Source organism: Mugil cephalus, chromosome 8 (assembly GCF_022458985.1).
Source record: "Mugil cephalus isolate CIBA_MC_2020 chromosome 8, CIBA_Mcephalus_1.1, whole genome shotgun sequence".
Classification (NCBI taxonomy): Eukaryota; Metazoa; Chordata; class Actinopteri; order Mugiliformes; family Mugilidae; genus Mugil; species Mugil cephalus.
This window is the reverse complement of record NC_061777.1, coordinates 127108-150000: the sequence shown is the minus strand read 5'-3', so window position 1 is coordinate 150000 and position 22893 is coordinate 127108. Positions and strand designations below refer to the sequence as shown.

The following is a 22893-nucleotide window of genomic DNA, read 5'->3' as shown; positions in this document are numbered from 1 at the left end:
AATTGGACAAAATAAACGAGTCACATGATCACCTTCCAGATCAGCCACTGGTCCAGCTCTGGCTAACTCACAAACAGACGCCATGTTTGTAGTTCTCTGAGGAGGCAGAAGAAGGGATGTAGGAAGGGTGAGGATCTTAGCCAATCAGAGCGCAGAGACCACTCACCCCCTCAGACTGGAAGTTCTTCTTGTTTATGATTTTCACAGCAACTTTCTTACAGGTCGACCTCTCGAAGGCCAGACGCACTTCACCGCACACGCCCCTGCAACACAACACAACACCATCACGCACACCCCCCTGCAACACAACACAACACCATCACCGCACACCCCCTGAAACACAACACCATCACCGCACCCCCCCCTGCAACACAGCACAACACCATCACCGCATATCCCCCTGAAACACAACACAACACAACACCATCACCGCACACCCCCCTGCAACACAACACAACACAACACAACACCATCACCGCACCCCCCCCCTGCAGCACAACACAACACAACACCATCACCGCACACCCCCTGCAACACAACACAACACCATCACCGCACACGCCCCTGCAACACAACACAACACCATCACCGCACACGCCCCTGCAACACAACACAACACAACACCATCACCGCACACCCCCCGAAACACAACACAACACCATCACTGCACATCCCCCTGCAACACAACACAACACCATCACCGCACATCCCCCTGAAACACAACACAACAGCATCACCGCACACCCCCCGAAACACAACACAACACCATCACTGCACACACCCCTGCAACACAACACAACACCATCACCGCACACCCCCCTGCAACACAACACAACACCATCACCGCACACCCCCCTGAAAAAGACAATTACACCATCGCACACCCCCCTGAAACACAACACAACAGTGACTTCACTGCAGAGGGAGGAGACTCACGTCCCGATTTGTCGAGTCAGAACATATTTCCTCTGCAGGTCTTTGGGGAGACTGGACTGATCATCTGACATGAGGTCCATGAAGACAAACACTGAGAGGACAGACAGGTGAGACGTGGATGTCAGGTGAGACGTGGATGTCAGGTGAGACGTGGATGTCAGGTGTGTCAGGCGTCACCTCTGTTCCGTTGTTCAGACAGAGAGAGGACAGAGTTATTGACCAGAGGAAGCTTCATATTTTGTCCAATCGGAATCCCGTCCACAAACGTCCCGTTATTACTGAGGTCCTCCACAAACACCTCAGAACCTTCCTGAGAGACAGACAGACAGAGATAGACAGGTAGAGACAGACAGAGAGATACTTTTATTGCAGTACTAGCAGACAGGTGCAGTAGTACTAGTAGTACTAGTAGTATTCTGACCCTGTAGATCCTAAAGTGCCTCTTGCTGTAAATTCTAAATCTCTCTCTGTTGTGAGGGTCACTGAGGACGTAGTTACACCGGGAGTCTCGACCAAACAGGTACTGGTCCTCTATGCAGTCTGGAAAACAGAGCATCACTATTAGCTGTTAGCACCAGGGTTAGGGTTAGCAACATAGCATCACAGCATCATGAGGCTAATGCTAATACAGCTAGATTCAGCTACAGTATTAATACTAGCCACAGAGCTAGCGTATCCACGGAGCTAGCAGTCTGGCACCATGAGGCTAATGCTACATGTAAACTACCAGTCCAACGTTTGGACACCCCCATCATTCTGAACCAGAACCAGGTACTGAACCAGAACCAGATACTGAACCAGAACCAGGTACTGAAACAGAACCAGGTACTGAACCAGAACCAGGTACTGAAACAGAAGCAGCCCTCCCTGTGCGGTCCATCTCATCCCAAACCATGGATGCACTGGCTGCCCCCCCCCCCCCCCCATGAGAAGGGGAGTCCAAACGTTTGACTGGTGCTGTACCATTAGCCAGTATTAGCATTAACCCGACAACCAGCAATCTAGTGTTAGGGTTAGCAGTGGTCACCGTGGCTCCTGAAGCCCTCGGCCATCGGCAGCAGGCGTCCCCAGGGCTGAGGCTCGGGCTCCTCTGGGACAGACGCCATGGTAACGGGGATGGTGTCCACACTGCTGACTGTCCCAGACCCACTGGACGACTGACTGGCCGAGGTCGGACCACTGGATGAACTGGACCCAGGCTGGGACTGGGACTGGGACATGGGCAGGGTGGACTGGGTGGACTGGGTGGACTGGGTCTGGGACTGGGTCTGGGGCTGGTTCCCCTCTGGTGGAACCTCTTCAGACATCGTCCAGTTCTACAGAAACACAAACAGCATTTTGTCATTGATCCCAAACACTTTTAGAACTCGCGATATAATTTAAAATGTTTCTCATATTTAAAACCTTTTAACTCTGTGCTTATATTGTGCTAATGTATTCTTTCATATATGTGTTTTATGTTCTATGTCTAACATTTTTTTTTTGTTTTAAGGTTTAGTGTCATGTGGTTTTCATTGAGCCAATCAGAGAAGATCCAGGAACCATCCTCAGGTCTAATCAGGGTCTAATGTGGTCTACAAGGTCCCCCTCTGATCTGGTTTATTAGGAACCATGAAGAAGAACAAGTGTCCTAATGTTTCTAATGTGATGATGTTGATGATGTTCTAATGTGACAAATACATGTTTACATTAGTTTAAGGACCAGGAACCAGATATGAGACCAGAACCAGACATGAGACCAGGAACCAGATATGAGACCAGGAACCAGACATGAGACCAGGAACCAGATATGAGACATTCATTCATCTGGATTCAACACAGAAATATATATATATATATTTTTTATAATTTGGCCAACGTAAATCAGTTTTCTGACGTCATATAATGAAACTCAGTCTGGCCAATAACAGCTCATCCCCTCTGGTCTGTGGGCGGAGCTTCTCCAGCTTTGATTCAATAAGAAGTTTCTTCATGTCTCCAGATTTATTTCATCCAGTGTTTTAGTTCAGATCTGGTTTTGATGATGTTAGAGTCTGACCACTGATCAAAGACAGAAAGCTGCTAAAGCTGCTCAGTTAAATCCAGATGGAGACTTTTTTCCTGTGTTTCAGCCTCATACCGGGTTAATGTTTAACCTCCTCCAGCAGATGTCGCCACATTTAATTGAACCAAATGCTTAGAAACACTGAACCATCTCAACCCAGTAGCTTCAGACTGATTCAGTGGTTCAGAAAGCTTCGGTTTCCATCTCTACCGAGCCGAGCCGAGCCGAGCACTCACCGTTGGATCTGAGGTTCCGGTTCTGCAGCTCAACAACAAACGAACCGGACGATTCCGTGGGTCGGGGCACATGCAGCAGGACGCTTTGGTTTGAACCGGAAACTTCCTTCCTGGTGCCGTGTTTGTCCCTCGTCATCACGTGACGGCCCCTGGCCAATGACAAGTTAGGAAATGGGTCACGTGAACGCGGAGCTTCCGGGTTTCCTTGGTTCCCGTAAAGAGGAAGCGGCGGGAGCGGCTGACCAATCATAGACCGATCACTGATCACCTGACTAATCACTGACCAATCACTGACCAATCACAGATCGATCATGTCCAAACGGAGCAGCCACAAGACTCTGATCATCACAGACGGTCAGTATCGATTAGATTAGTTTAGATTAGATTAGATCGGGTTAGTTTAGATTAAACAGATACTTTGTTGAACTCTGCTCTCGGCTCCACCCCCATCACGTGCTGACAACATTTACATCCAGCTAACAGCTCCACACGGAGCTAACGAAGCTAGCAGGCTAATGGCATCTTCTCCCTGATTCAGTTTAACTTCACCGCAGCGCTGCTCTCACAGACGCTGAGCTACGCGTTGTCACAGCAACTGATTCCTCACTGTGACGTCACGACGTTCACTGGAGGCACAACACAGGGAAGATGGAGGCAACATGTTTTGGGGCTAAAACGGGAAAAGTTTTATCACATACCAGTAGAAAAGTCTGGATCTGGCGACTAAAACAATCAACACACACTTCATGTGAGAATCAGAATCACTTCATTGATCCCAGCGAGAAGTAATGTTTGTTCCAGCTGCTCCTACTCAAAGCACCAGCGTTAAAGCAGGAAATAAGGAAAAGTAAGAGTAAGAAGATAATTATAGTAAGAATACTACATATATATGTGTGTGTGTACAAGTATAAGTGAACTGTGTTCTGAGTCGTTGCTGTATAATAACATTGAATATTGCACAGCAAGAAATGATTGCACATGGTCCAGAGTCTAATAATATATAAAAGTAAATATGTACAAATATATAAAGTGAACATGAGTTATTGTACATTATGACTATGGTTATAAATGATGACCCTCAGAGGGCGGAGCTGCACAGGCTGATTTCCTGTGTCTCTGTGGGTCATCGTGGTGAAATGAGTCTGGAGCTGAACGAGCTCCTGAGTCTGTCCAGGGCGTCATGGAGGAGGCTCGACTGCCCCGGTCAGAGGGTCCAGCTCCACCCCAACTACCCCAACTACCCCAACTACCCCAACTACCACAACTACCCCAACTACCACAACTACCCCAACTACCCCAACTACCACAACTACCCCAACTACCCCAACTACCACAACTACCCCAACTACCACAACTACCACAACTACCACAACTACATCACCGGCCTGGAGGATCAGTCTGTTCTGCCTGCTGCCCCGGCACATAACAGCCCCCACAGACTCACAGAACATGCTGAGCAAAGTCCTGCAGATGTTAAAGACCTGAACCGCCTCAGAACTTAGAGGCGACTCTGGACCTTTCTGTACAGGGCGTCTGTCCTCCCCCAGTCCTCCCCCAGTCCTCCCCCCAGTCCTCCCCCCGGGAAACTAGATGGGCGCCTCCATGAACGCTCTGGCCTTGTCCCAATATAACTTGATGTGCTCAATAATTACATTTGTTGAGTTTTATTATTACTATAATGTTAAACTGAATTTAGATTATTTAAATTCCACTAAAAGTAAATGAACAGAGAACTGGAACCAACTCATGAGTTTTTACTAGAATTATTTACTGTGATGAATTTACACGACCTCATGAGGCAGAAATGTATCAAATATTCAAAAGTTAAAATTGTACAAAAATCCACTATTAATCCCAGTTTGTCTCTGTTCTGGTTTTACCAATTTTTTTTAAAATTCCAACTCGGAACCCAGAAATTCTGAGTTGGAGTTTGTGGATTCATCCATAAACTGGACGTATGAGAAAGATGAAGACGAGGAGACGCATGTTCATCTGGTTTCTGTTTGTCAGATGAGGAGGTGGTGGAGCAGGAGGAGCTGAACCCATTCTCCTTCAAAGAGTTTCTACGATGGAAGAACCAGGACCCGGACCAGGACCAGGACCAGGACCCGGACCAGGACCAGGACCAGGACCAGACACACATAAAGGTCCGAGGTTTACAGGAAATAGTGGAAGTAGAACATGATGGGAGCGTTAGAACCGGTCTGTCTGTGATTGGTTACCCCAGTAATGATGTCATCAGTGGTTGCTAGGTAACCCTCATATAAACATCTCTAGTGTGGTAGTAGGAAACAAAATGGAGGACGGCACCACTGGCTCCGCCCACTTGGCACATCTCGTTTACATTAACGTTGGCACATGATGTCATCCAACCCTCTGTCCTATCAGGAGGAGGAGGAGGACAGGTGGGGGCGGAGCTTCCTGTCAGCGGTGGACAGTACCTCCTCCATCTGCACAGAGGAGGAGGTGGAGGAGGAGGAGGAGGAGGAGGAGACCAGGTGAGCCATGTCTGCTACTTGCTGGTTGGAGGCGGAGCTTAGAGCTGACAGTGTGATGTGATTGGTTGTTCAGGTTCTCATCCAAACCTGAAGGAGCAGCAGGAGGAGAGAACTACGAAGGAGACGATGAGACCTCCATGGCTGAGTCTGGCTCCTCCTACAGGAAGAGGAGGAGCCAGAGGAGCAGCCAGGTGCAACAGGTAACAAGCTGAGGTCATGTGAGGTATTCAGGGAGGGTGGGAAATCAGAGGCTCTGCTTGTTTCCAGCTGCAGGAAGAGAACGAGTGTTTGAGGAGAACCGTCAGGGAGCTGCAGAGGAGAACCCAGGATAATGAGCGCAGGTCAGCACCGACCAATCACAGCTTACCATCATCACAGCAGCACAACAACACGACAAACACAACAAACACAACAAACACAACAAACACAACAAGACAAGACATTAACCATCACTGAGCAGTTAAACTGAGACCTGCTACCAGGATGACTCTGAAGGGCAGGGTCAGGGTAGCGCCTCCCACAGGCAGTAGATGGAACATATGATGGAGTCTGGGTGTCCCCCAACGTTATTTACCCAGCATGCCTCTGTACCTCAGGGTGTCAGAGCTGACAGAGGAGCTGCTGCAGAGGAGGCGCAAGGAGGAGAAGGAGGCGCAGGACCTGGAGAGCATGGTTCACTCTGTGGAGAAGAACCTTCAGCTGATGACGGTGAGTCACTGATCAAACAATCAGCTGATCAATAATAATAATAATAATCAGCTGATCAGTAATAATCATAATTATAATAATCAGCTGATCAGTAATAATAATAATAATCAGCTGATCAGTAATAATAATAATAATAATAATAATCAGCTGATCAGTAATAATAATAATAATAATAATAACATCTGTGTGACTCAGAGACGAGCTGTGAAGGCAGAGAGCTGTGTTTCCAGACTGAGGGCGGAGCTTCAGCAGCTACAGGTGAGTACTGGTCAGGAGTCAGTCAGGTGTGTGTGAAGCTCTCGGCTCATTGGTCGGTTTGTGTCAGGTGGAAGCAGAGTCTCTGCGGTTGGAAAACAACAGGCTAAAATCAGCTGAGTCTCAGGTCGTCATGACGATGAGACAAAACGCTCAGATGGCGTCTGAATACCTGAACAAGACGACAAGCCACGCCCACTCCTCCATTCGGTCAGTACCTGTCTCTAACCTGTCTCTCTGTCTCTAACACGTCTCTAACCTGTCTCCCTGTCTCTAACCTGCCTCTCTGTCTCTAACCTGTCTCTAACCTGTCCCCTGTCCCTAACCCTGTCTAACCTGTCTCCCTGTCTCTAACCTGTCTCCCTGTCTCTAACCTGTCTCTCTAACCTGTCTCTAACCTGTCTCCCTGTCTCTCTAACCTGTCTCTAACCTGTCCCCTGTCTCTAACCTGTCTCTAACCTGTCTCTAACCTGTCCCCTGTCTCTCTAACCTGTCTCTCTGTCTCTCTAACCTGTCTCTAACCTGTCTCCCTGTCTCTCTAACCTGTCTCTAACCTGTCTCTCTAACCTGTCTCTAACCTGTCTCCCTGTCTCTCTAACCTGTCTCTCTAACCTGTCTCTAACCTGTCCCTCTGTCTCTCTGTCTCTCAGTCAGCTGTTAGGTGAAGCCCAGACTCTCCGTTTGGTTTCTCAGTTGCTTCAGTCCATCGATAAAATCTCGACCTGCGACTCTGAATCCTGATCAGAAGACGTCTGGACGTGTCTCTGTCCCCTGTCCTCAGACTGACAGACTCTAAAAGTTGTCATGGAAACAGACCCTGTGAGGTCAGAGGTCACTGTTTATTTGGGCAATGATGACATCACAGTAGCTGATTGGTCGGTTTGTTTTTGTTACAACAGGATTGTAACACACACACACACACACACACTCACACACACACACACACACACACACTCACACACACACACTCACACACACACACACACACACACACACACACACACACACACTCACATCAACACATCATCATCAGCTGATGATAAATGAAACTACACACACAGACTCACAGGAAGTTCTTCTTCTTCTGTGGTTTATTAAACATTCTTACAGCTGATGACGTCACAGTGAAAACAGCCAATCAGGTGCTGCCGTGAGCCTCCAGGCGTGTGTGTGTCTGTTGTCTCCAGTGTGTGTTCCAGCTCTGTTGTTCACTCAGTTGTCTTCGTTTGTCGTCGTCTGAACGCAACAACTCCAACCTGATCAGCTGATCGAACCTCTGACACACACACACACACACACACACACACACACACACACAGACACACACACACACACACACACACATTAACACACACACTGAATCAATAAATGAGTGAAATGACTACGTGTGTGCATATTAATGTATTTAAGTGTGTGTGTGAGTGTGTGTGTGTGTGTGTGTGTGTGTGTGTGAGTGTGTGAGTGTGAGTGTGTGTGTTAGTGTGTGTGTGTGTGTGTGTGTGTGTGTGAGTGTGAGTGTGTGTGTGTCTGTGTGTGTGTGTGTGTGTGTGTATGTGTGTGTGTGTGTGTGTGTGTGTGTGTGTGTGTGTGTACCTCTGCAGCAGCGTCTCTCAGTTCAGTAACTTCCCGATTTCCCAGGATGCATTTGGCCGAGGTGATGGATGCTGTTGCTATGGTAACAGCCTGCATGGTAACGGCGCTGTCCTCTAAGGGCTCCGGTCTCACCGCGGTCTCCGTTTCTATGGAAACATCACCAGCTGCTGTTAGCAACAACAACACAACAACATGAATAACAACAGTTAACGGTTAGCTAGCCTGTTAGCTAGCCTGTTAGCTAGCCTGTTAGCTAGCCTGTTAGCTTCTGTTAGCAGTTAGCACCTGCTGTGGCATCCAGCTGATGGAGCAGTGTCTTTGTCAGAGACGTCAACGTCGTCATAAACTCCGCCCCTCTGACCCTCAGACGCTCCTGAAAACAAACACACATTCAGAGACGCCCTGACAGGTGAGTGACAGGTGTCAGTGTAGCTCCGCCCACTCCTACCTGCAGCTCCAGGTGTGTGCAGCAGATGTGTCTGTGCAGCTGCTGCTGTCTCAGCTCCTCTCTGCTGTTCAACATCTGGAGTTCGTCGTCTGTGAGGGACGCTCGAAGCTGACGGACGTTCACACCCTGATGACCACAGACACACACGTCTCACACGTCTCACCTGTCTCACCTGTCTCACCTACAGAGGGTACGTCACAGCTAGAGGAGTCTCCATGGTTACGGCCACTGTGACAGGAAGTGACAGCTGATCATGGAGATTAGCAACTTTAATAGGATCTAAACTGGCCGAGTGAAATTAAGTGAAGAGCTGCTGAGACTGACTGAACCAACAGATTGAAAAGATCTTCTTTTGAAAAATGTGCCTCCGCGGTGTAGGAGGAGGAGGAGGAGGTGGAGGAGGAGGAGGTGGTGGAAGAGGTTCTAGGGCGGTGCCGTGCTGTGTCAGGGGGACTAATGCCTTTGGCAGCAGGACGGACGGACTGTGTGGACGTGATGGGACCCAGAGTCTCATAGACACATCTGTACCCGGCGTCAGGACTCAACACTCTGTTAGTGTTTCATTTGTCCCTCAGTGACAAGGAGACACCAGGAGACACCATGAGACACCAGGAGACACCATGAGACACCATGAGACACCAGGAGACACCAGGAGACACCATGAGACACCAGGAGACACCAGGAGACAACATGAGACACCAGGAGACACCAGGAGACAGCCCCCATCTGACAAAACAACCACATCGCCTTGGACACTGTTTTGCCAACTACTTTTGTACATTTTTTGATAACAGTTTATTTGTATTTTATTTTGATCTTATTTCTTGTGGTTTTTATGTGTTTTTACTTTCATGTTCAACAAAGTTATGGTGACAAAGTCATTTCCCTGGTGGATCATTAAAGTCTAATTTAAGAACAGAGCTGCTTCAGAAGAAACAATGAATCCAGACACAGAACCCAGGTGTTGTGTTGTGTTGTGTTGTGTTGTGTGTTGTGTTGTGTTGTGTGTTGTGTTGTGTTGTGTTGTGGCTCATTCAGTTTCAGCTGATATTAATTGATGCTGTATTTTAGATGAAGTCAAACCTTCAGTTACTTCTTCAGTTCAACAATAAAACAATACGGTGAATATCTAATCTAAACTTTAATGTTACTCAGTAAAGCTCTTAGCATTAGCATCTTTTAGTTAGCTACATTTGCAGCGGGCAGCAGTGATGTCACTTCCTCCCAGGGCCACGCCCCCTTAGTGCTAAAAACATGTTGACATGTGTCAGTAAACACAGAGACAGGAAACGTGGATCATCAGATCAAACAATGATTCATATGAACGAGTGTTGATGAGGAAACGTGGATCAGTTCAGTTCAGTTTATTATTTTATCGTTATTTATTGTTGAACTGAAATAGTTATTGTTTCAACATCCAGAAACTGTTCAGCCTCCAGGACAGACTGAAGGTTTGACTAAAAATACAGCATAAACTAATATTATCTGACACTAAATGAACCACAAGACCAGGTTTCTGTGTCTGGATTCAGTTGTTTCTTCTAAAGCAGTGAAACGTTTACTTCTCTGTAAAAATATAAAACATATCTCTGCTTTATTATTTTCACACTATTAAAGTCTGATGATGATCTGGTTTCTACTTGTTACCTTCTCTTTCTCGCTGGCCGCCATCTTCTCCTCCAGCTTCTCTCGGACTCCGCCCACTTCATCTGTAAGCCACGCCCTGTGCTGTTGCTCATGGTTACTGATCAAAACAGCTGGAGACGAATGTAACAGCTGCTCAAAGACAGACAGCTGCTTCACCACCTCTGACAGACAGACAGGAAGAGACAGAGACAGAGACGGGTTAGAGACAGACAGGTTAGAGACAGACAGGTAGAGACACACAGACAGGTTAGAGACAGGTAGAGACAGACAGAGACAGACAGGTTAGAGACAGGTTAGAGACAGACAGAGACAGGTAGAGACAGACAGGTTAGAGACAGAGACAGACAGGTTAGAGACAGACAGGTTAGAGACAGGTTAGAGACAGACAGAGACAGGTAGAGACAGACAGGTTAGAGACAGAGACAGACAGGTTAGAGACAGACAGGTTAGAGACAGGTTAGAGACAGACAGGTAGAGACAGAGACAGACAGGTAGAGACAGACAGGTAGAGACAGACAGAGACAGGTAGAGACAGACAGGTGTGAACCTTCTCTGCTCGTGCTCAGTAGCCTCTGGGTCTGGCCCTGATATCCCAGAAGCCTTTGCTGTGTGCTCTCAGCCCATTGGTCCAGAGAATCAGGAATTAGCTGGAACCTGCTGAGACGCTCGCTGTGGTAGAAGTCCTGAAAGACAGAGACCAGGGGACAGGACCAACATGGGACTGGACGTCCAAACAGAGACTCTGTTATTATGGTCTGTCTGTGTCTGTGTTACCTCGGCAACCAGGAGGAGGACTTCGCTGGCTCTCCACAGGATAGTGTTGATGGTGGAGCTGAAGGAGCTGAAAGACAGACAGGTAGAGACAGACATGTTAGAGACAGAGAGACGGGTAGAGACAGACAGGTTAGAGACAGACAGTTAGAGACAGACAGGTTAGAGACAGACAGGCAGGTTAGAGACAGAGACACGGGTAGAGACTGACTCACTGTGGACTTGGTTCTGGTTTGGGTCCAAACATCTGGAACCTCTTGTTGGTCCGACCAGACCTGCAGGACCTCCTCACACTGGAACAACAAGACCCTGAGTAGTGACTGACAGGTTAAAGACCTCCACACTACACCCTGAGTTATGACTGACAGGTTAAAGACCAGAACACTACACCCTGAGTAGTGACTGACAGGTTAAAGACCTCCACACTACACCCTGAGTTATGACTGACAGGTTAAAGACATCCACACTACACCCTGAGTTATGACTGACAGGTTAAAGACATCCACACTACACCCTGAGTAGTGACTGACAGGTTAAAGACCTCCACACTACACCCTGAGTAGTGACTGACAGGTTAAAGACATCCACACTACACCCTGAGTAGTGACTGGCAGGTTAAAGACCTCCACACTACACCCTGAGTTATGACTGACAGGTTAGACCCACACACACCATGAGTATGACTGAAGGTAAAAACACAACACCTGATAGTGACTGACAGGTTAAAGACATCCACACTACACCCTGAGTAGTGACTGGCAGGTTAAAGACCAGAACATAGCCAGAACCAGTTTTACCTGGGAGCAGAGACAGACTCGGAGACCAGGAGACTCCGACCTGGAGACACAAACACAACGTTATCTAAAGCCACTTCTCTGAGAACCAGACCAGAAGACATGTCTTACCTGAGTTGTCTCTGTGGACACTGTCAGACGTCTGGACCAAACCTGCCCTGTTGAAGACAGAAGACTTACAATGAGCCACCTGACCGTGGACAAGCAGAGTGTCCTCCAGTGTCCTCCAGCATCCTCCAGCGTCTCCTACCTGTTCAAAGACCTTATGACGTCCATCACTGGGTCCTCTAGCAGGTCCACACCTGTCCTACTTGGCTGCAGGACGCCTGGATGAGGTGCTGGTCCCCGCTGCTTCGTGGACTGAGGATGAGGACACAGGTGAAGACTCTCCTGAGAAGCAGACAAGACACTGAGACCCAGGGGACAGACAGGATGTCGATCAGGTGAATACATCCAGGTGTCCACAGACAGGGGACGTACCCGTTGAAGGTCCAGGTACTGACAGCGTTTCCTGAGGTCTTCATGGACTGAGGACAGGACACAACAAACATGGTCTGGAGACACCTAAGGACACATGAGACACCTGAGGACACATGAGGGCGCTGAGCTTGTCCTCTGACAAAGGACTGGTCCATGTCCTAGTACCTGTGTGTCCTCCATCATCTTCCTCAGGTCAAACAGCCTGGAACTGATCAGAGACTGATCCTGGTTACTACTGGCAACCTGAGAGACAGACAGGTAGAGACAGAGACAGACAGGTAGAGACAGAGACAGACAGGTAGAGACAGGTAGAGACAGAGACAAACAGGTTAGAGACAGACAGGTTAGAGACAGAGACAGACAGGTAGAGACAGAGACAAACAGGTTAGAGACAGAGACAGACAGGTAGAGACAGAGACAGACAGGTTAGAGACAGAGACAGACAGGTAGAGACAGACAGGTTAGAGACAGACAGGTTAGAGATGGAGACAGACAGGTAGAGACAGACAGGTTAGAGACATACAGGTTAGAGACAGAGACAGACAGGTAGAGACAGACAGGTTAGAGACATACAGGTTAGAGACAGAGACAGACAGGTAGAGACAGACAGGTTAGAGACAGAGACAGAGACAGATAGGTTAGATACAGAGACAGGTAGAGACAGACAGAGACAGACAGACAGAGACAGGCAGGTTAGAGACAGAGACAGGTACAGACAGACAGAGACAGAGACAGGCAGACAGACACAGGCAGGTTAGAGACAGACAGAGACAGACAGACAGAGACAGACAGAGACAGGCAGGTTAGAGACAGACAGACAGAGACAGACAGAGACAGGCAGGTTAGAGACAGAGACAGGTACAGACAGACAGACAGAGACAGACAGACAGGACCTGTCCCTGGATCTGTGTCCTCGTCGTCTTCATCAGTCTCTGAGTCTTTTCTATAAACTTCAGCTCCGACTGAAGAAAGAAAAGTTTCTCCTGGAAACGACTCGATGTCTCCGTCACCTGGACAGGAGACATCATGTCCAACATCATGTCCAACATCATGTCCAACATGTCCATTGTCCTCTACAGCTCCATCCCTACCTGCTGTAAACTCCGGGACTCAAACGTGTCCATCTCAGAGAGGACGGACTCCTCTGTCCCACTGATCTGTTTGGTCTTGTCCTTCAGTGTCCTCTGAAACGTCCTCACCTCCTGAGGACAGAAGTCTCCTCCTTCACTGAACAACCTAAAAAGGACACAACGTCTCTGTCTCACTCCATCTCAGGCGTCCCACTGTGTCCCACTGTGTCCTACCTGAATGAGTCCAGTAGTTGGGTGGTCCTGGTCCGTGTGCCCTCCAGCCGGGTCAGAATCGTCCGTCTCAAGCTGGTCTGACTTCGCTGGGTCTCTTTGATGTGAAGGTCGAGATGGTCCTGGAGGACGGACCTAAGGTCCTCCAGACTGGACCCAGGGGACAGAGTGGACAGAGGGGACAGGGTTCAGCGGACAGAGGACAGAGGACAGAGGACAGAGGGGACAGGGTTCAGGTCTTACCCCTGGCTGTTGTGGACGGCCCTGGCTTCGTCCTCCATGTGGGACAGCATGGAGCTGAAGTCCTGGTTCCTCCTGGTCATGGAGTCCTGGAGCCGCTGCACCTCGTCCCTGCAGGAGTCCAGGACGTCCTGGACGTCCTCACAGTGCAGCGCCACCTGCTGCTGGTGGAGCCGGAGCTCAGCTGGAGACCAGGACACAGAGGGGATGGTTAGTGGAGCCGCGCCCCGCCATCTTGGATCTGAGGTCAAAGGTGCGGTACCCAGGCGGGGCCGGTAGACGTGGGTCTGGACGTGGTCCGGGTTCAGCTGCTGCAGCTGGACTTCCTGCTCCAGACGCACTGCCTCCTTCCTGTCCATCACCGTGGCAACGGCCGAGACCAGGACGCCTTGGAAGTGCTGCTCCAGGTGGTCGAAGAACAGGGTCCTGGTCCTGGAGGCCAAGGATCAGAAGCCAGGGGTCAGGCCCTATGGGTCTAGGGGGGTCAGGGTGTAGGGGGTCAGGGTCTAGGGGGTCAGGGTCTACCTGGTCAGGGTCTAGGGGGTCAGGGTGTAGGGGGTCAGGGTCTAGGGGGTCAGGGTCTACCTGGTCAGGGTCTGGGGGGTCAGGGTCTACGGGGTCAGGGTTTAGGGGGGTCAGGGTTTAGGGGGGTCAGGGTCTAGGGGGTCAGGGTGTAGGGGGTCAGGGTCTAAGGGGTCAGGGTCTATGGGGTCAGGGTTTAGGGGGGTCAGGGTCTATGGGGTCAGGGTCTACGGGGTCAGGGTTTAGGGGGGTCAGGGTCTAGGGGGTCAGGGTCTACGGGGTCAGGGTTTAGGGGGGTCAGGGTCTACCTGGTCAGGGTCTAGGTGGTCAGGGTATAGGGGGGTCAGGGTCTAGGGGGTCAGGGTCTACGGGGTCAGGGTTTAGGGGGGTCAGGGTCTAGGGGGTCAGGGTCTACTGGTCAGGGTCTAGGGGGTCAGGGTCTACTGGTCAGGGTCTAGGGGGTCAGGGTCTACGGGGTCAGGGTTTAGGGGGGTCAGGGTCTACCTGGCCAGGGTGTGTGTGAGCAGCTCCACAGGAAACGGACTCAGGTTTACTTCCTGATGAGGGTCCTGCAGGTCGGGGGCGGAGCATCTGAAGGCGGGGCCGGTGTAGGCCACACCCCCTGACGAGGTGAAGGACACGGAGCTACTGAGGTCACAGAACTGCAGCAGAGATGTCTCAGCCTGAAGACATGGGGGTCAGAGGACACGGGGGTCAGAGGACACGCTACAGGAAGGACATCGTCCATCATTGATGACAGTCACCTCAGTCAACCAATCCTGAGAAGGGTGGGCGGAGTCTTCCCCTGTCCTCTGTTCCCCACTGTCCTCTACACAACCAGACCCACCGTGGTCCAGACCAGAGGACAGGGGCAGGTTCTGTTCTTCTGGACTCTGAGGACACAAAGACAACACTGGTGTCTCTGAGGAAAGAGGACGGGGGGGAGGGGTGCGGTTGCTACGGTTACCGGTCTGTAGACAGGGACGACGTGGAAGAAGGAGCTGAGTCTGCTGCTGTAGGACACGAGCTCCTCCATGAAGACAGACGGGAGACGGTCCAACAGCTGACACTGAGCGGAGACACAATGTCTGCAGCTGAAAAGACAAAACCTGAGGTCAAACCTTTCTGGGACGGACAAATGAGACAGGACAGGATGAGACAACGTTTCCATCACAGAGGCACGGTTGTGACGACCAAGTCTGGATCCTACCCCGGAGAAAACCACGTCCATAATTATAGGACTAGGGGGGACACTGTGGACATTAGATAGACAGATGGACATGTCTTCTGTACAGTTGAGGAACCATATTTGTTTTTGCATTAGCTGCTGTCCTACCTGTCCTTGATGTCCTGCAGGTAGCGGGTGGTCTTGTCAAGAGACGTCCTCAGGGCGTCCTCGCTGCTCTCCTGACGGAGTCCTCCCAGCAGCTCGTCCACGCGCAGCTTCTTCCTCTACAACACAACAGCTACAGCTCAGGCTCCGCCCCCTCCCCGGTGGAGGTGTGTCCTAAACAGTCCCCCCCCCCCTCCCCGGTGGAGGCGTGTTCCAGAGAAGCTCCGCCTCCCACTCACCTGGAGCTGCTGTTGCTGGGAGCGTCTCAGGTCGTCCACGCACCGCTGGACGTCCTCCTCTCTCCTCTTTAACCTGAGGACATGCGTCTCCCATAGCAACGCTGCCGCTCGCATCACAACAAACGCACACCTGCTGAAGTGGACAGAGAGACGGGCCACAGCATCACAGGACACCTGGAGAGACAGACAGGTTAGATAGAGACAGGTTAGAGAGAGGCTGGGAGACAAATGGACAGGGAGACAGGAGGACAGGGAGACAGAGAGGCAGGGGGACAGGGGTGTGGCCTACATCTACAGCAGCCAATCGCTCTTCATCCTGACTCTGGTGTCGTCCAATCAGTGGGAGGAGCTGAGAGACCACCACCTCCTTCACCTCCTCCTCTGAGAGCTGCAGAGCAGACAGCGCCTCCTGCAGGAGACAGACAGGTGGACTAGGACACTGGTTCTCAAATGGGGGCACGCGTCCCCCCGAGGTAACTCAAGACTTTTTAATAGTAGTTGATAAAATGGGAACAAATGTTATGGAGCAGGTTGTGGACAAACCTGGCGTCTCCACTATTTAATGTTAATTTAATGTTTTATTTGATGTTTTATTTAATGTTTAATGTTTTATTTAATGTTTAATGTTTTATTTAATGTCTCATTTAATGTTTAATGGTTCATTTAATGTTTAATGTTTTATTTAATGTTTAATGTTTTATTTAATGTTTAATGTTTTATTTAATGTCTCATTTAATGTTTAATGTTTTATTTAATGTTTTATTTAATGTTTAATGGTTAATTTAATGCCTCATTTAATGTTTAATGGTTAATTTAATGTTTAATGTTTTATTTAATGTTTTATTTAATGTTTAATGTTTTATTTAATGTTTTATTTAATGTTTAATGTTTAATGTTTTATTTAATGTTTTATTTAATGTTTAATGTTTTATTTAATGTTTAATGTTAAATGTTTTATTTAATGTTTAATGTTTTATTTAATGTCTCATTTAATGTTTAATGGTTAATTTAATGTTTAATGTTTTATTTAATGTTTTATTTAATGTTTAATGTTTTATTTAATGTTTTATTTAATGTTTAATGTTTTATTTAATGTTTAATGTTTAATGTTTTATTTAATGTTTAATGTTTTATTTAATGTTTTCTTATTTGTTATTATTTTTTCTTGTTTCTTTAGAAATAAACTGACCTGAGCACTCTGCACCTCCACCAGCCGATCCCTCCATGTCTCCTCATAACGACAACGGAGACAGTGGATGAGGACAGAGTGGGCGGAGTCTGGAGACAAAGACAGGGACAGGTGTCAGCAGGTGTCCCCCTAAGGACAGACGTGTCCCATGTTCATATGAAACATCTTTGTAATCACATGACATCACTGTCCTCTGTAGTTACCGATCCGTTGATTGACAGCTGTCAGCTGGTCAAACCAATCAGAGACCAGGGTGGTTGAGCAGGTGGGCGGGGCTAGATTGCTGAAAGACACAGGGAGCATTGATTGGACCAAACTGAGCCAATCATAAACTTAATTCATTCATTCTCCCACGTAAAAAGCAGTAAGTTATTTGATTAGCTGCTGGTTATCAGAAGTATAACGATATTCTGTAAATAAACTCTGTTGTAGGTAATAGATAAGTCTATAGTACAGCTCTTAGCATTAGCATCTTTTATTTCGCTACATTTGTTATAAGTGTTTGTTATCTGTTACCAGATGTTGTAGATGAGGTCACGTCGTTGTTCATTCAGATCAGCTGGAATCTGACCTGAGATCAGCTGATCCTGGTCCCCTGCGCACACACACCTGCAACACAGCATGTTACTAAGGATCAGACTATCACCTGGACCAGTCTATCACTGAACCAAACCATCACCTGGACCAGTCTATCACCTGGACCAAACCATCACCTGGACCAGTCTATCACCTGGACAAGACCATCACCTGGACCAGATTATCACCTGGACCAGACTATCACCTGGACCAGTCTATCACTGAACCAAACCATCACTGGACCAGATTATCACCTGGACCAGACTATCACCTGGACCAGTCTATCACTGGACCAAACCATCACCTGGACCAGACTATCACCTGGACCAGTCTATCACTGGACCAAACCATCACTGGACCAAACCATCACCTGGACAAGATTATCACCTGGACCAGATTATCACCTGGACCAAACCATCACCTGGACCAGTCTATCACCTGGACCAGTCTATCACCTGGACCAGATTATCACCTGGACCTCCACCCACCTGAACCGGTCTAAGATGTGGCTGACCCTGCTCCTCCTCCACCGGCTCAGACCGTCCTCCCAGAGACGACGGAGGAGTGACTCCTGCTGCAGGATGTCCTCCTGAAGGAGCAGCAGGAGACGAACGGTGCTGCGATGATTTGCCAACAGAGACTGGTTCAACAACTGAGACAGAGGACAGAGGGTACAGAGGACAGGGGACAGACAGGTCAGGTGACACAGGACAGGGGGGTCAGAGGACAAAGAGGACAGACAGGGAGTTACCGTGGCCTCTGTGTGGATCAGTCTGTGGACGTCAGGAGGAGGAAGGAGGTTGATCTCCTCCAGGAGGTGGAGATTCATCCTGAGAGCAGCTCTGATCTACAACGGGTAGAAAATAAATATTAACTAGAAAATTCCCTCTGGGAAATTTTGAAGGGGCTACGGGAGCTAATGTTGGGGGGTACTGTCTCTGTCACCATGGGAGTTAGCACAGTTAACTCACATTTAGCACAGTTAACTCACATTTAGCACAGTTAGCTTACAGTTAGCATAGTTAGCTTACAGTTAGCATAGTTAGCCTACATTTAGTTCAGTCAACCCACATGTCACACACTTGACACACATGTCGCACACTTAACCCACATCTAGCGCAGTTAGCATACGGTTAGCACAGTTAGCTTACAGTTAGCACAGTTATGCATGTTTGTACATCCTACTACTCTTCCTGTGTGTATCTGTAACTGTAACAACATAAGGTTTCCTGTATGTTTGTGTGTACATGTGTGTATGTGTGTTTATGTGTGTGGCGCACTTGCATGCGCATGTGTGTATTACTGTAATCACAAAGTTACCTGTGTGTGTGTGGGTGTGTGTTGTTGTAACATAAATTGTGGGACACAGGGATCAGCTGCATTAACAGCAGAGACATCTGATTAATGAACTGGTCTCAGCTGTGGCTCAGGCCTGAGGGTCAGCGGTTGCCGTGGCAACTCACAGTGGTCGTCAATGACGACGGAAACGCGCGGAGCCGGGACACAGAAACGAGCGAGACGTTCACACACCTTCTCTCATTCCGCACTCATGGTCATTGAACAGTGACTGATCAAAATGAGATGATAATACAGCAACACACAAGGCTTGTGTCTACATTTTAAAGTTTAAATTAAGTCTGTACGTGACAGTTTTCCTGAGCAGTAGATCTTTGAAAAACTGTCTTTTTTTGGTTCTTTTTTCGTCTGTACCATTCATTTTCTATGGGAAATTTTTCGCAGTTTTTCACGACGCAAGTCTGTATTTCGGAAAGAAAAGTAACAGCACACCGATCCCGATCAAGCCGCACGTTTTGATATATAACTCGTTGAGGGACGAAAAAAGGTAGGATGATGAAAAATAATAAATAAGAAGAAGAAACACGCGGGAAAACAATAGGGGCTCCAGTCTACAGCTGCTGAGTATAAATATATATATATATGAAATATAAATAAATATGTTTTTTGTGATCAAATTTTGGTCTCCCAAAGAACAGGGCAAAGGGCATGTTAATAAATATTAATATTGATCAATGATTAAGGATAGTTTTAACTAAAGACTGGTTGGTTGATTGATTGATTTCTGACCTCGTCTCTTCGTTGTCGTTCACATTCTGTCAGTTTAATGTTCAGCTCCATCACTTTGATCTTCTTCAGCTTCACCTCCTCCTGCACCTCCTCCCAGATGCCACGCCCATCCTACAAACACGAGCATTAGCATTCACTGTCTCAAATCGCTTCACCTCTAGATACCAGCTTCACCTCTAGATACCAGCCTCAGCCTCTAGATACCAGCTTCAACTCTAGATACCAGCCTCAGCCTCTAGATACCAGCCTCACCTCTAGATACCAGCTTCACCTCTAGATACCAGCTTCATCTCTAGATACCAGCTTCACCTCTATATACCAGCCTCACCTCTAGATATCAGCCTCACCTCTAGATGCCAGTTTCACCTCTAGATATCAGCCTCACCTCTAGATGCCAGTTTCACCTCTAGATATCAGCCTCACCTCTAGATACCAGCCTCACCTCTAGATACCAGCTTCACCTCTAGATATCAGCTGCAACTCTAGATATCAGCCTCAGCCTCTAGATACCAGCTTCACCTCTAGATATCAGCCTCACCTCTAGATACCAGCTTCACCTCTAGATATCAGCCTCACCTCTAGATACCAGCTTCACCTCTAGATACCAGCTGCAACTCTAGATACCAGCTTCACCTCTAGATATCAGATTCACCTCTAGATATCAGCCTCAGCCTCTAGATACCAACTTCACCTCTAGATACCAGCTTCACATCTAGATATCAGCCTCACCTCTAGATATCAGCCTCACCTCTAGATACCAGCTTCACCTCTAGATATCAGCTTCACCTCTAGATATCAGCCTCAGCCTCTAGATACCAGTCTCACCTCTAGATACCAGCCTCACCTCTAGATACCAGCTTCATCTCTAGATACCAGCTTCACCTCTATATACCAGCCTCACCTCTATATACCAGCTTCACCTCTAGATATCAGCCTCACCTCTAGATGCCAGTTTCACCTCTAGATATCAGCTTCACCTCTAGATACCAGCTTCAACTCTAGATATCAGCCTCAGCCTCTAGATACCAGCCTCACCTCAAGATGCCAGCCTCACCTCTAGATACCAGCCTCACCTCTAGATACCAGCCTCACCTCTAGATATCAGCCTCACCTCTAGATACTAGCTTCACCTCTAGATACCAGCTTCACCTCTAGATATCAGCTTCACCTCTAGATACCAGCCTCACCTCTAGATACCAGCTTCACCTCTAGATACCAGCCTCAGTCTCTAGATATCTTGAATCTTGAATCTCCTACATAACAACCCCCACATAGTTACTTGTGCAGATGTGTTCATGTTTACCTGCTGACTGACATGTTCCAGGTTGTCCATTCTGATCTTCAGTTTGTCTAACCTTATGTCCACTTCCTGCAGAGAGGACAGCAGCTCCTGACTGAGTGTCCTCACCTGAGTCTCACACACCTGAGAACAATAGCACACTTTACACCACCTGTCCCATACTTGTCCTATACCTGTCCAATACCTGTCCTATACCTGTCCAATACCTGTCCTATACCTGTCCAATACCTGTCCAATACCTGTCCTATACCTGTCCAATACCTGTCCAATACCTGTCCCATACCTGTCCTATACCTGTCCCATACCTGTCCTATACTTGTCCAATACCTGTCCTATACCTGTCCTATACCTGTCCAATACCTGTCCCATACCTGTCCTATACCTGTCCCATACTTGTCCTATACCTGTCCTATACCTGTCCAATACCTGTCCTATACCTGTCCTATACCTGTCCAATACCTGTCCTATACCTGTCCAATACCTGTCCTATACCTGTCGTACACCTGTCGTACACCTGTCCCATACCTGTGCAATAATTGTCCAATACCTGTCCTATACTTGTCCCATACCTGTCCTTTATCTGTCCCATACGAGACGAATGTCTTCCAGGTGTCTTACCTGAGACAGGTGTCCCAATTGTGCTTCCAGCTGTTTCAGAGTCTCTTCGTGTTTTTGATGTTTTTTTTCGTGCAGACGTTTGATGACGTCAGAGCTCAGCTGATCCGCCACTAAGGGTGGGGGGGGGGTTACATTGATCAGCTGATTGTCAGGTAAATAAGGCGTTGTCATGGTTACATACAGACCAACGGAATCAGGAAGTCTGCTGACGTCATCATCTTCAATATCACGATCATCACCGTGGTCTCCCGGTCTCCTGGAGGACAAGTCACTGACGGACAGAGACAGACAGGGACAGACAGAATGAATGTTTACATTCTACAAAGTCATGATGAAGGACAAACTGCTCTGTCTCTGTCCTCCAGTCTCCGTCTGTCTGCCCTCTACCTGCTGGTGCTGCAGGCTGTGTTGTCCTCTGAGGACAGACATCTTGTCCTGGTGTCCCTGCGCCCAGCCAGCAGAGACCTGGACAGTAGAACCTGGAACATGAAGAAGATGAAGATAAAGATGAAGATCAGCCGCCATTGTGTGGTCAGAGCTGGACTCACCTGAGCGTCGAACAGCTGCCGGTACACCGGTCCACCGGGACCTGGTCTCCGGTCGCTCATGTTATCGCCTCGGCCTCTTCTTTTACTGGACCCGTTAACTCTTGAGCTCCGGTAAAGCCTCCTGTAATTATCCGGTAAACTCTCCTGAAATTATCCGGTAAACTCTCTTTAAATTATTCGGTAATTATCCGGTAAAGCCTCCTGAAATTATTCGGTTATGATCCGGTAAACTCTCCTTAAAGTCTCCGTGTTGAGTTTTTCCGTCGCTATGACAACGAGGCAGCGCTGAGAGTCGTTGGACCAGAGTCATATATACATGTGTGTGTGTGTGTGTGTGTGTGTGTGTGTGTGTGTGTGTGTGAGTATGTGAGTGTGTGTGTGTGTGTGTGTGTGTGTGTGTGTGTGAGTGTGTGTGTGTGTGTGTGGTGTGTGTGTGTGTGTGTGTGTGTGTGTGTGTGTGTGTGTGTGTGTGTGGTGTGTGTGTGTGTGTGTGTGTGTGTGTGTGTGTGTGTGTGTGTGTGTGTGTGTGTGT

General features: G+C 48.3%; 3 protein-coding genes across 3 annotated transcripts in view; 1 reads left to right on the top strand and 2 right to left on the bottom strand.

The window, feature by feature from the left end:
- The window catches only part of chek2 (checkpoint kinase 2), an 8090-nt gene extending 4748 nt beyond the window's left edge, over positions 1-3342 (bottom strand). The window contains exons 1-6 of the mRNA XM_047592735.1: positions 3217-3342; positions 1964-2252; positions 1358-1476; positions 1114-1246; positions 937-1027; positions 167-263 (exon numbers count right to left, since the gene is read on the bottom strand). Of these exons, the coding sequence (XP_047448691.1) occupies positions 167-263; positions 937-1027; positions 1114-1246; positions 1358-1476; positions 1964-2252; positions 3217-3288 (801 nt within the window). The 5' untranslated portion in view covers positions 3289-3342. The remainder of the gene's footprint in view (positions 1-166; positions 264-936; positions 1028-1113; positions 1247-1357; positions 1477-1963; positions 2253-3216) is intronic.
- Positions 3343-3435: 93 nt separating this feature from the next.
- entr1 (endosome associated trafficking regulator 1) lies at positions 3436-7630 on the top strand. Its single transcript, XM_047592736.1, has 9 exons — positions 3436-3570; positions 5227-5363; positions 5605-5714; positions 5788-5914; positions 5982-6055; positions 6311-6422; positions 6618-6680; positions 6748-6887; positions 7328-7630. Exons 1-9 carry the CDS (start codon positions 3528-3530, stop codon positions 7416-7418), a joined length of 897 nt encoding a protein of 298 aa, XP_047448692.1. The 5' UTR covers positions 3436-3527; the 3' UTR covers positions 7419-7630.
- Positions 7631-7812: 182 nt separating this feature from the next.
- Positions 7813-22691, bottom strand: ccdc180 (coiled-coil domain containing 180). The gene is made up of 35 exons (XM_047592733.1): positions 22362-22691; positions 22201-22292; positions 21999-22084; positions 21814-21923; positions 21199-21318; positions 19896-20006; positions 18562-18657; positions 18299-18462; positions 17751-17843; positions 17438-17517; positions 17235-17323; positions 16335-16454; positions 16046-16219; positions 15810-15925; positions 15441-15567; positions 15238-15366; positions 14978-15156; positions 14214-14383; positions 13955-14135; positions 13715-13861; positions 13502-13646; positions 13304-13420; positions 12576-12653; positions 12411-12494; positions 12181-12320; positions 12042-12088; positions 11934-11973; positions 11352-11429; positions 11140-11206; positions 10913-11048; positions 10366-10526; positions 8719-8844; positions 8556-8643; positions 8271-8416; positions 7813-7953 (listed from the first exon to the last, which is right to left on the bottom strand). Exons 1-35 carry the CDS (start codon positions 22419-22421, stop codon positions 7816-7818), a joined length of 4035 nt encoding a protein of 1344 aa, XP_047448689.1. The 5' UTR covers positions 22422-22691; the 3' UTR covers positions 7813-7815.
- Positions 22692-22893: the final 202 nt, after the last annotated feature.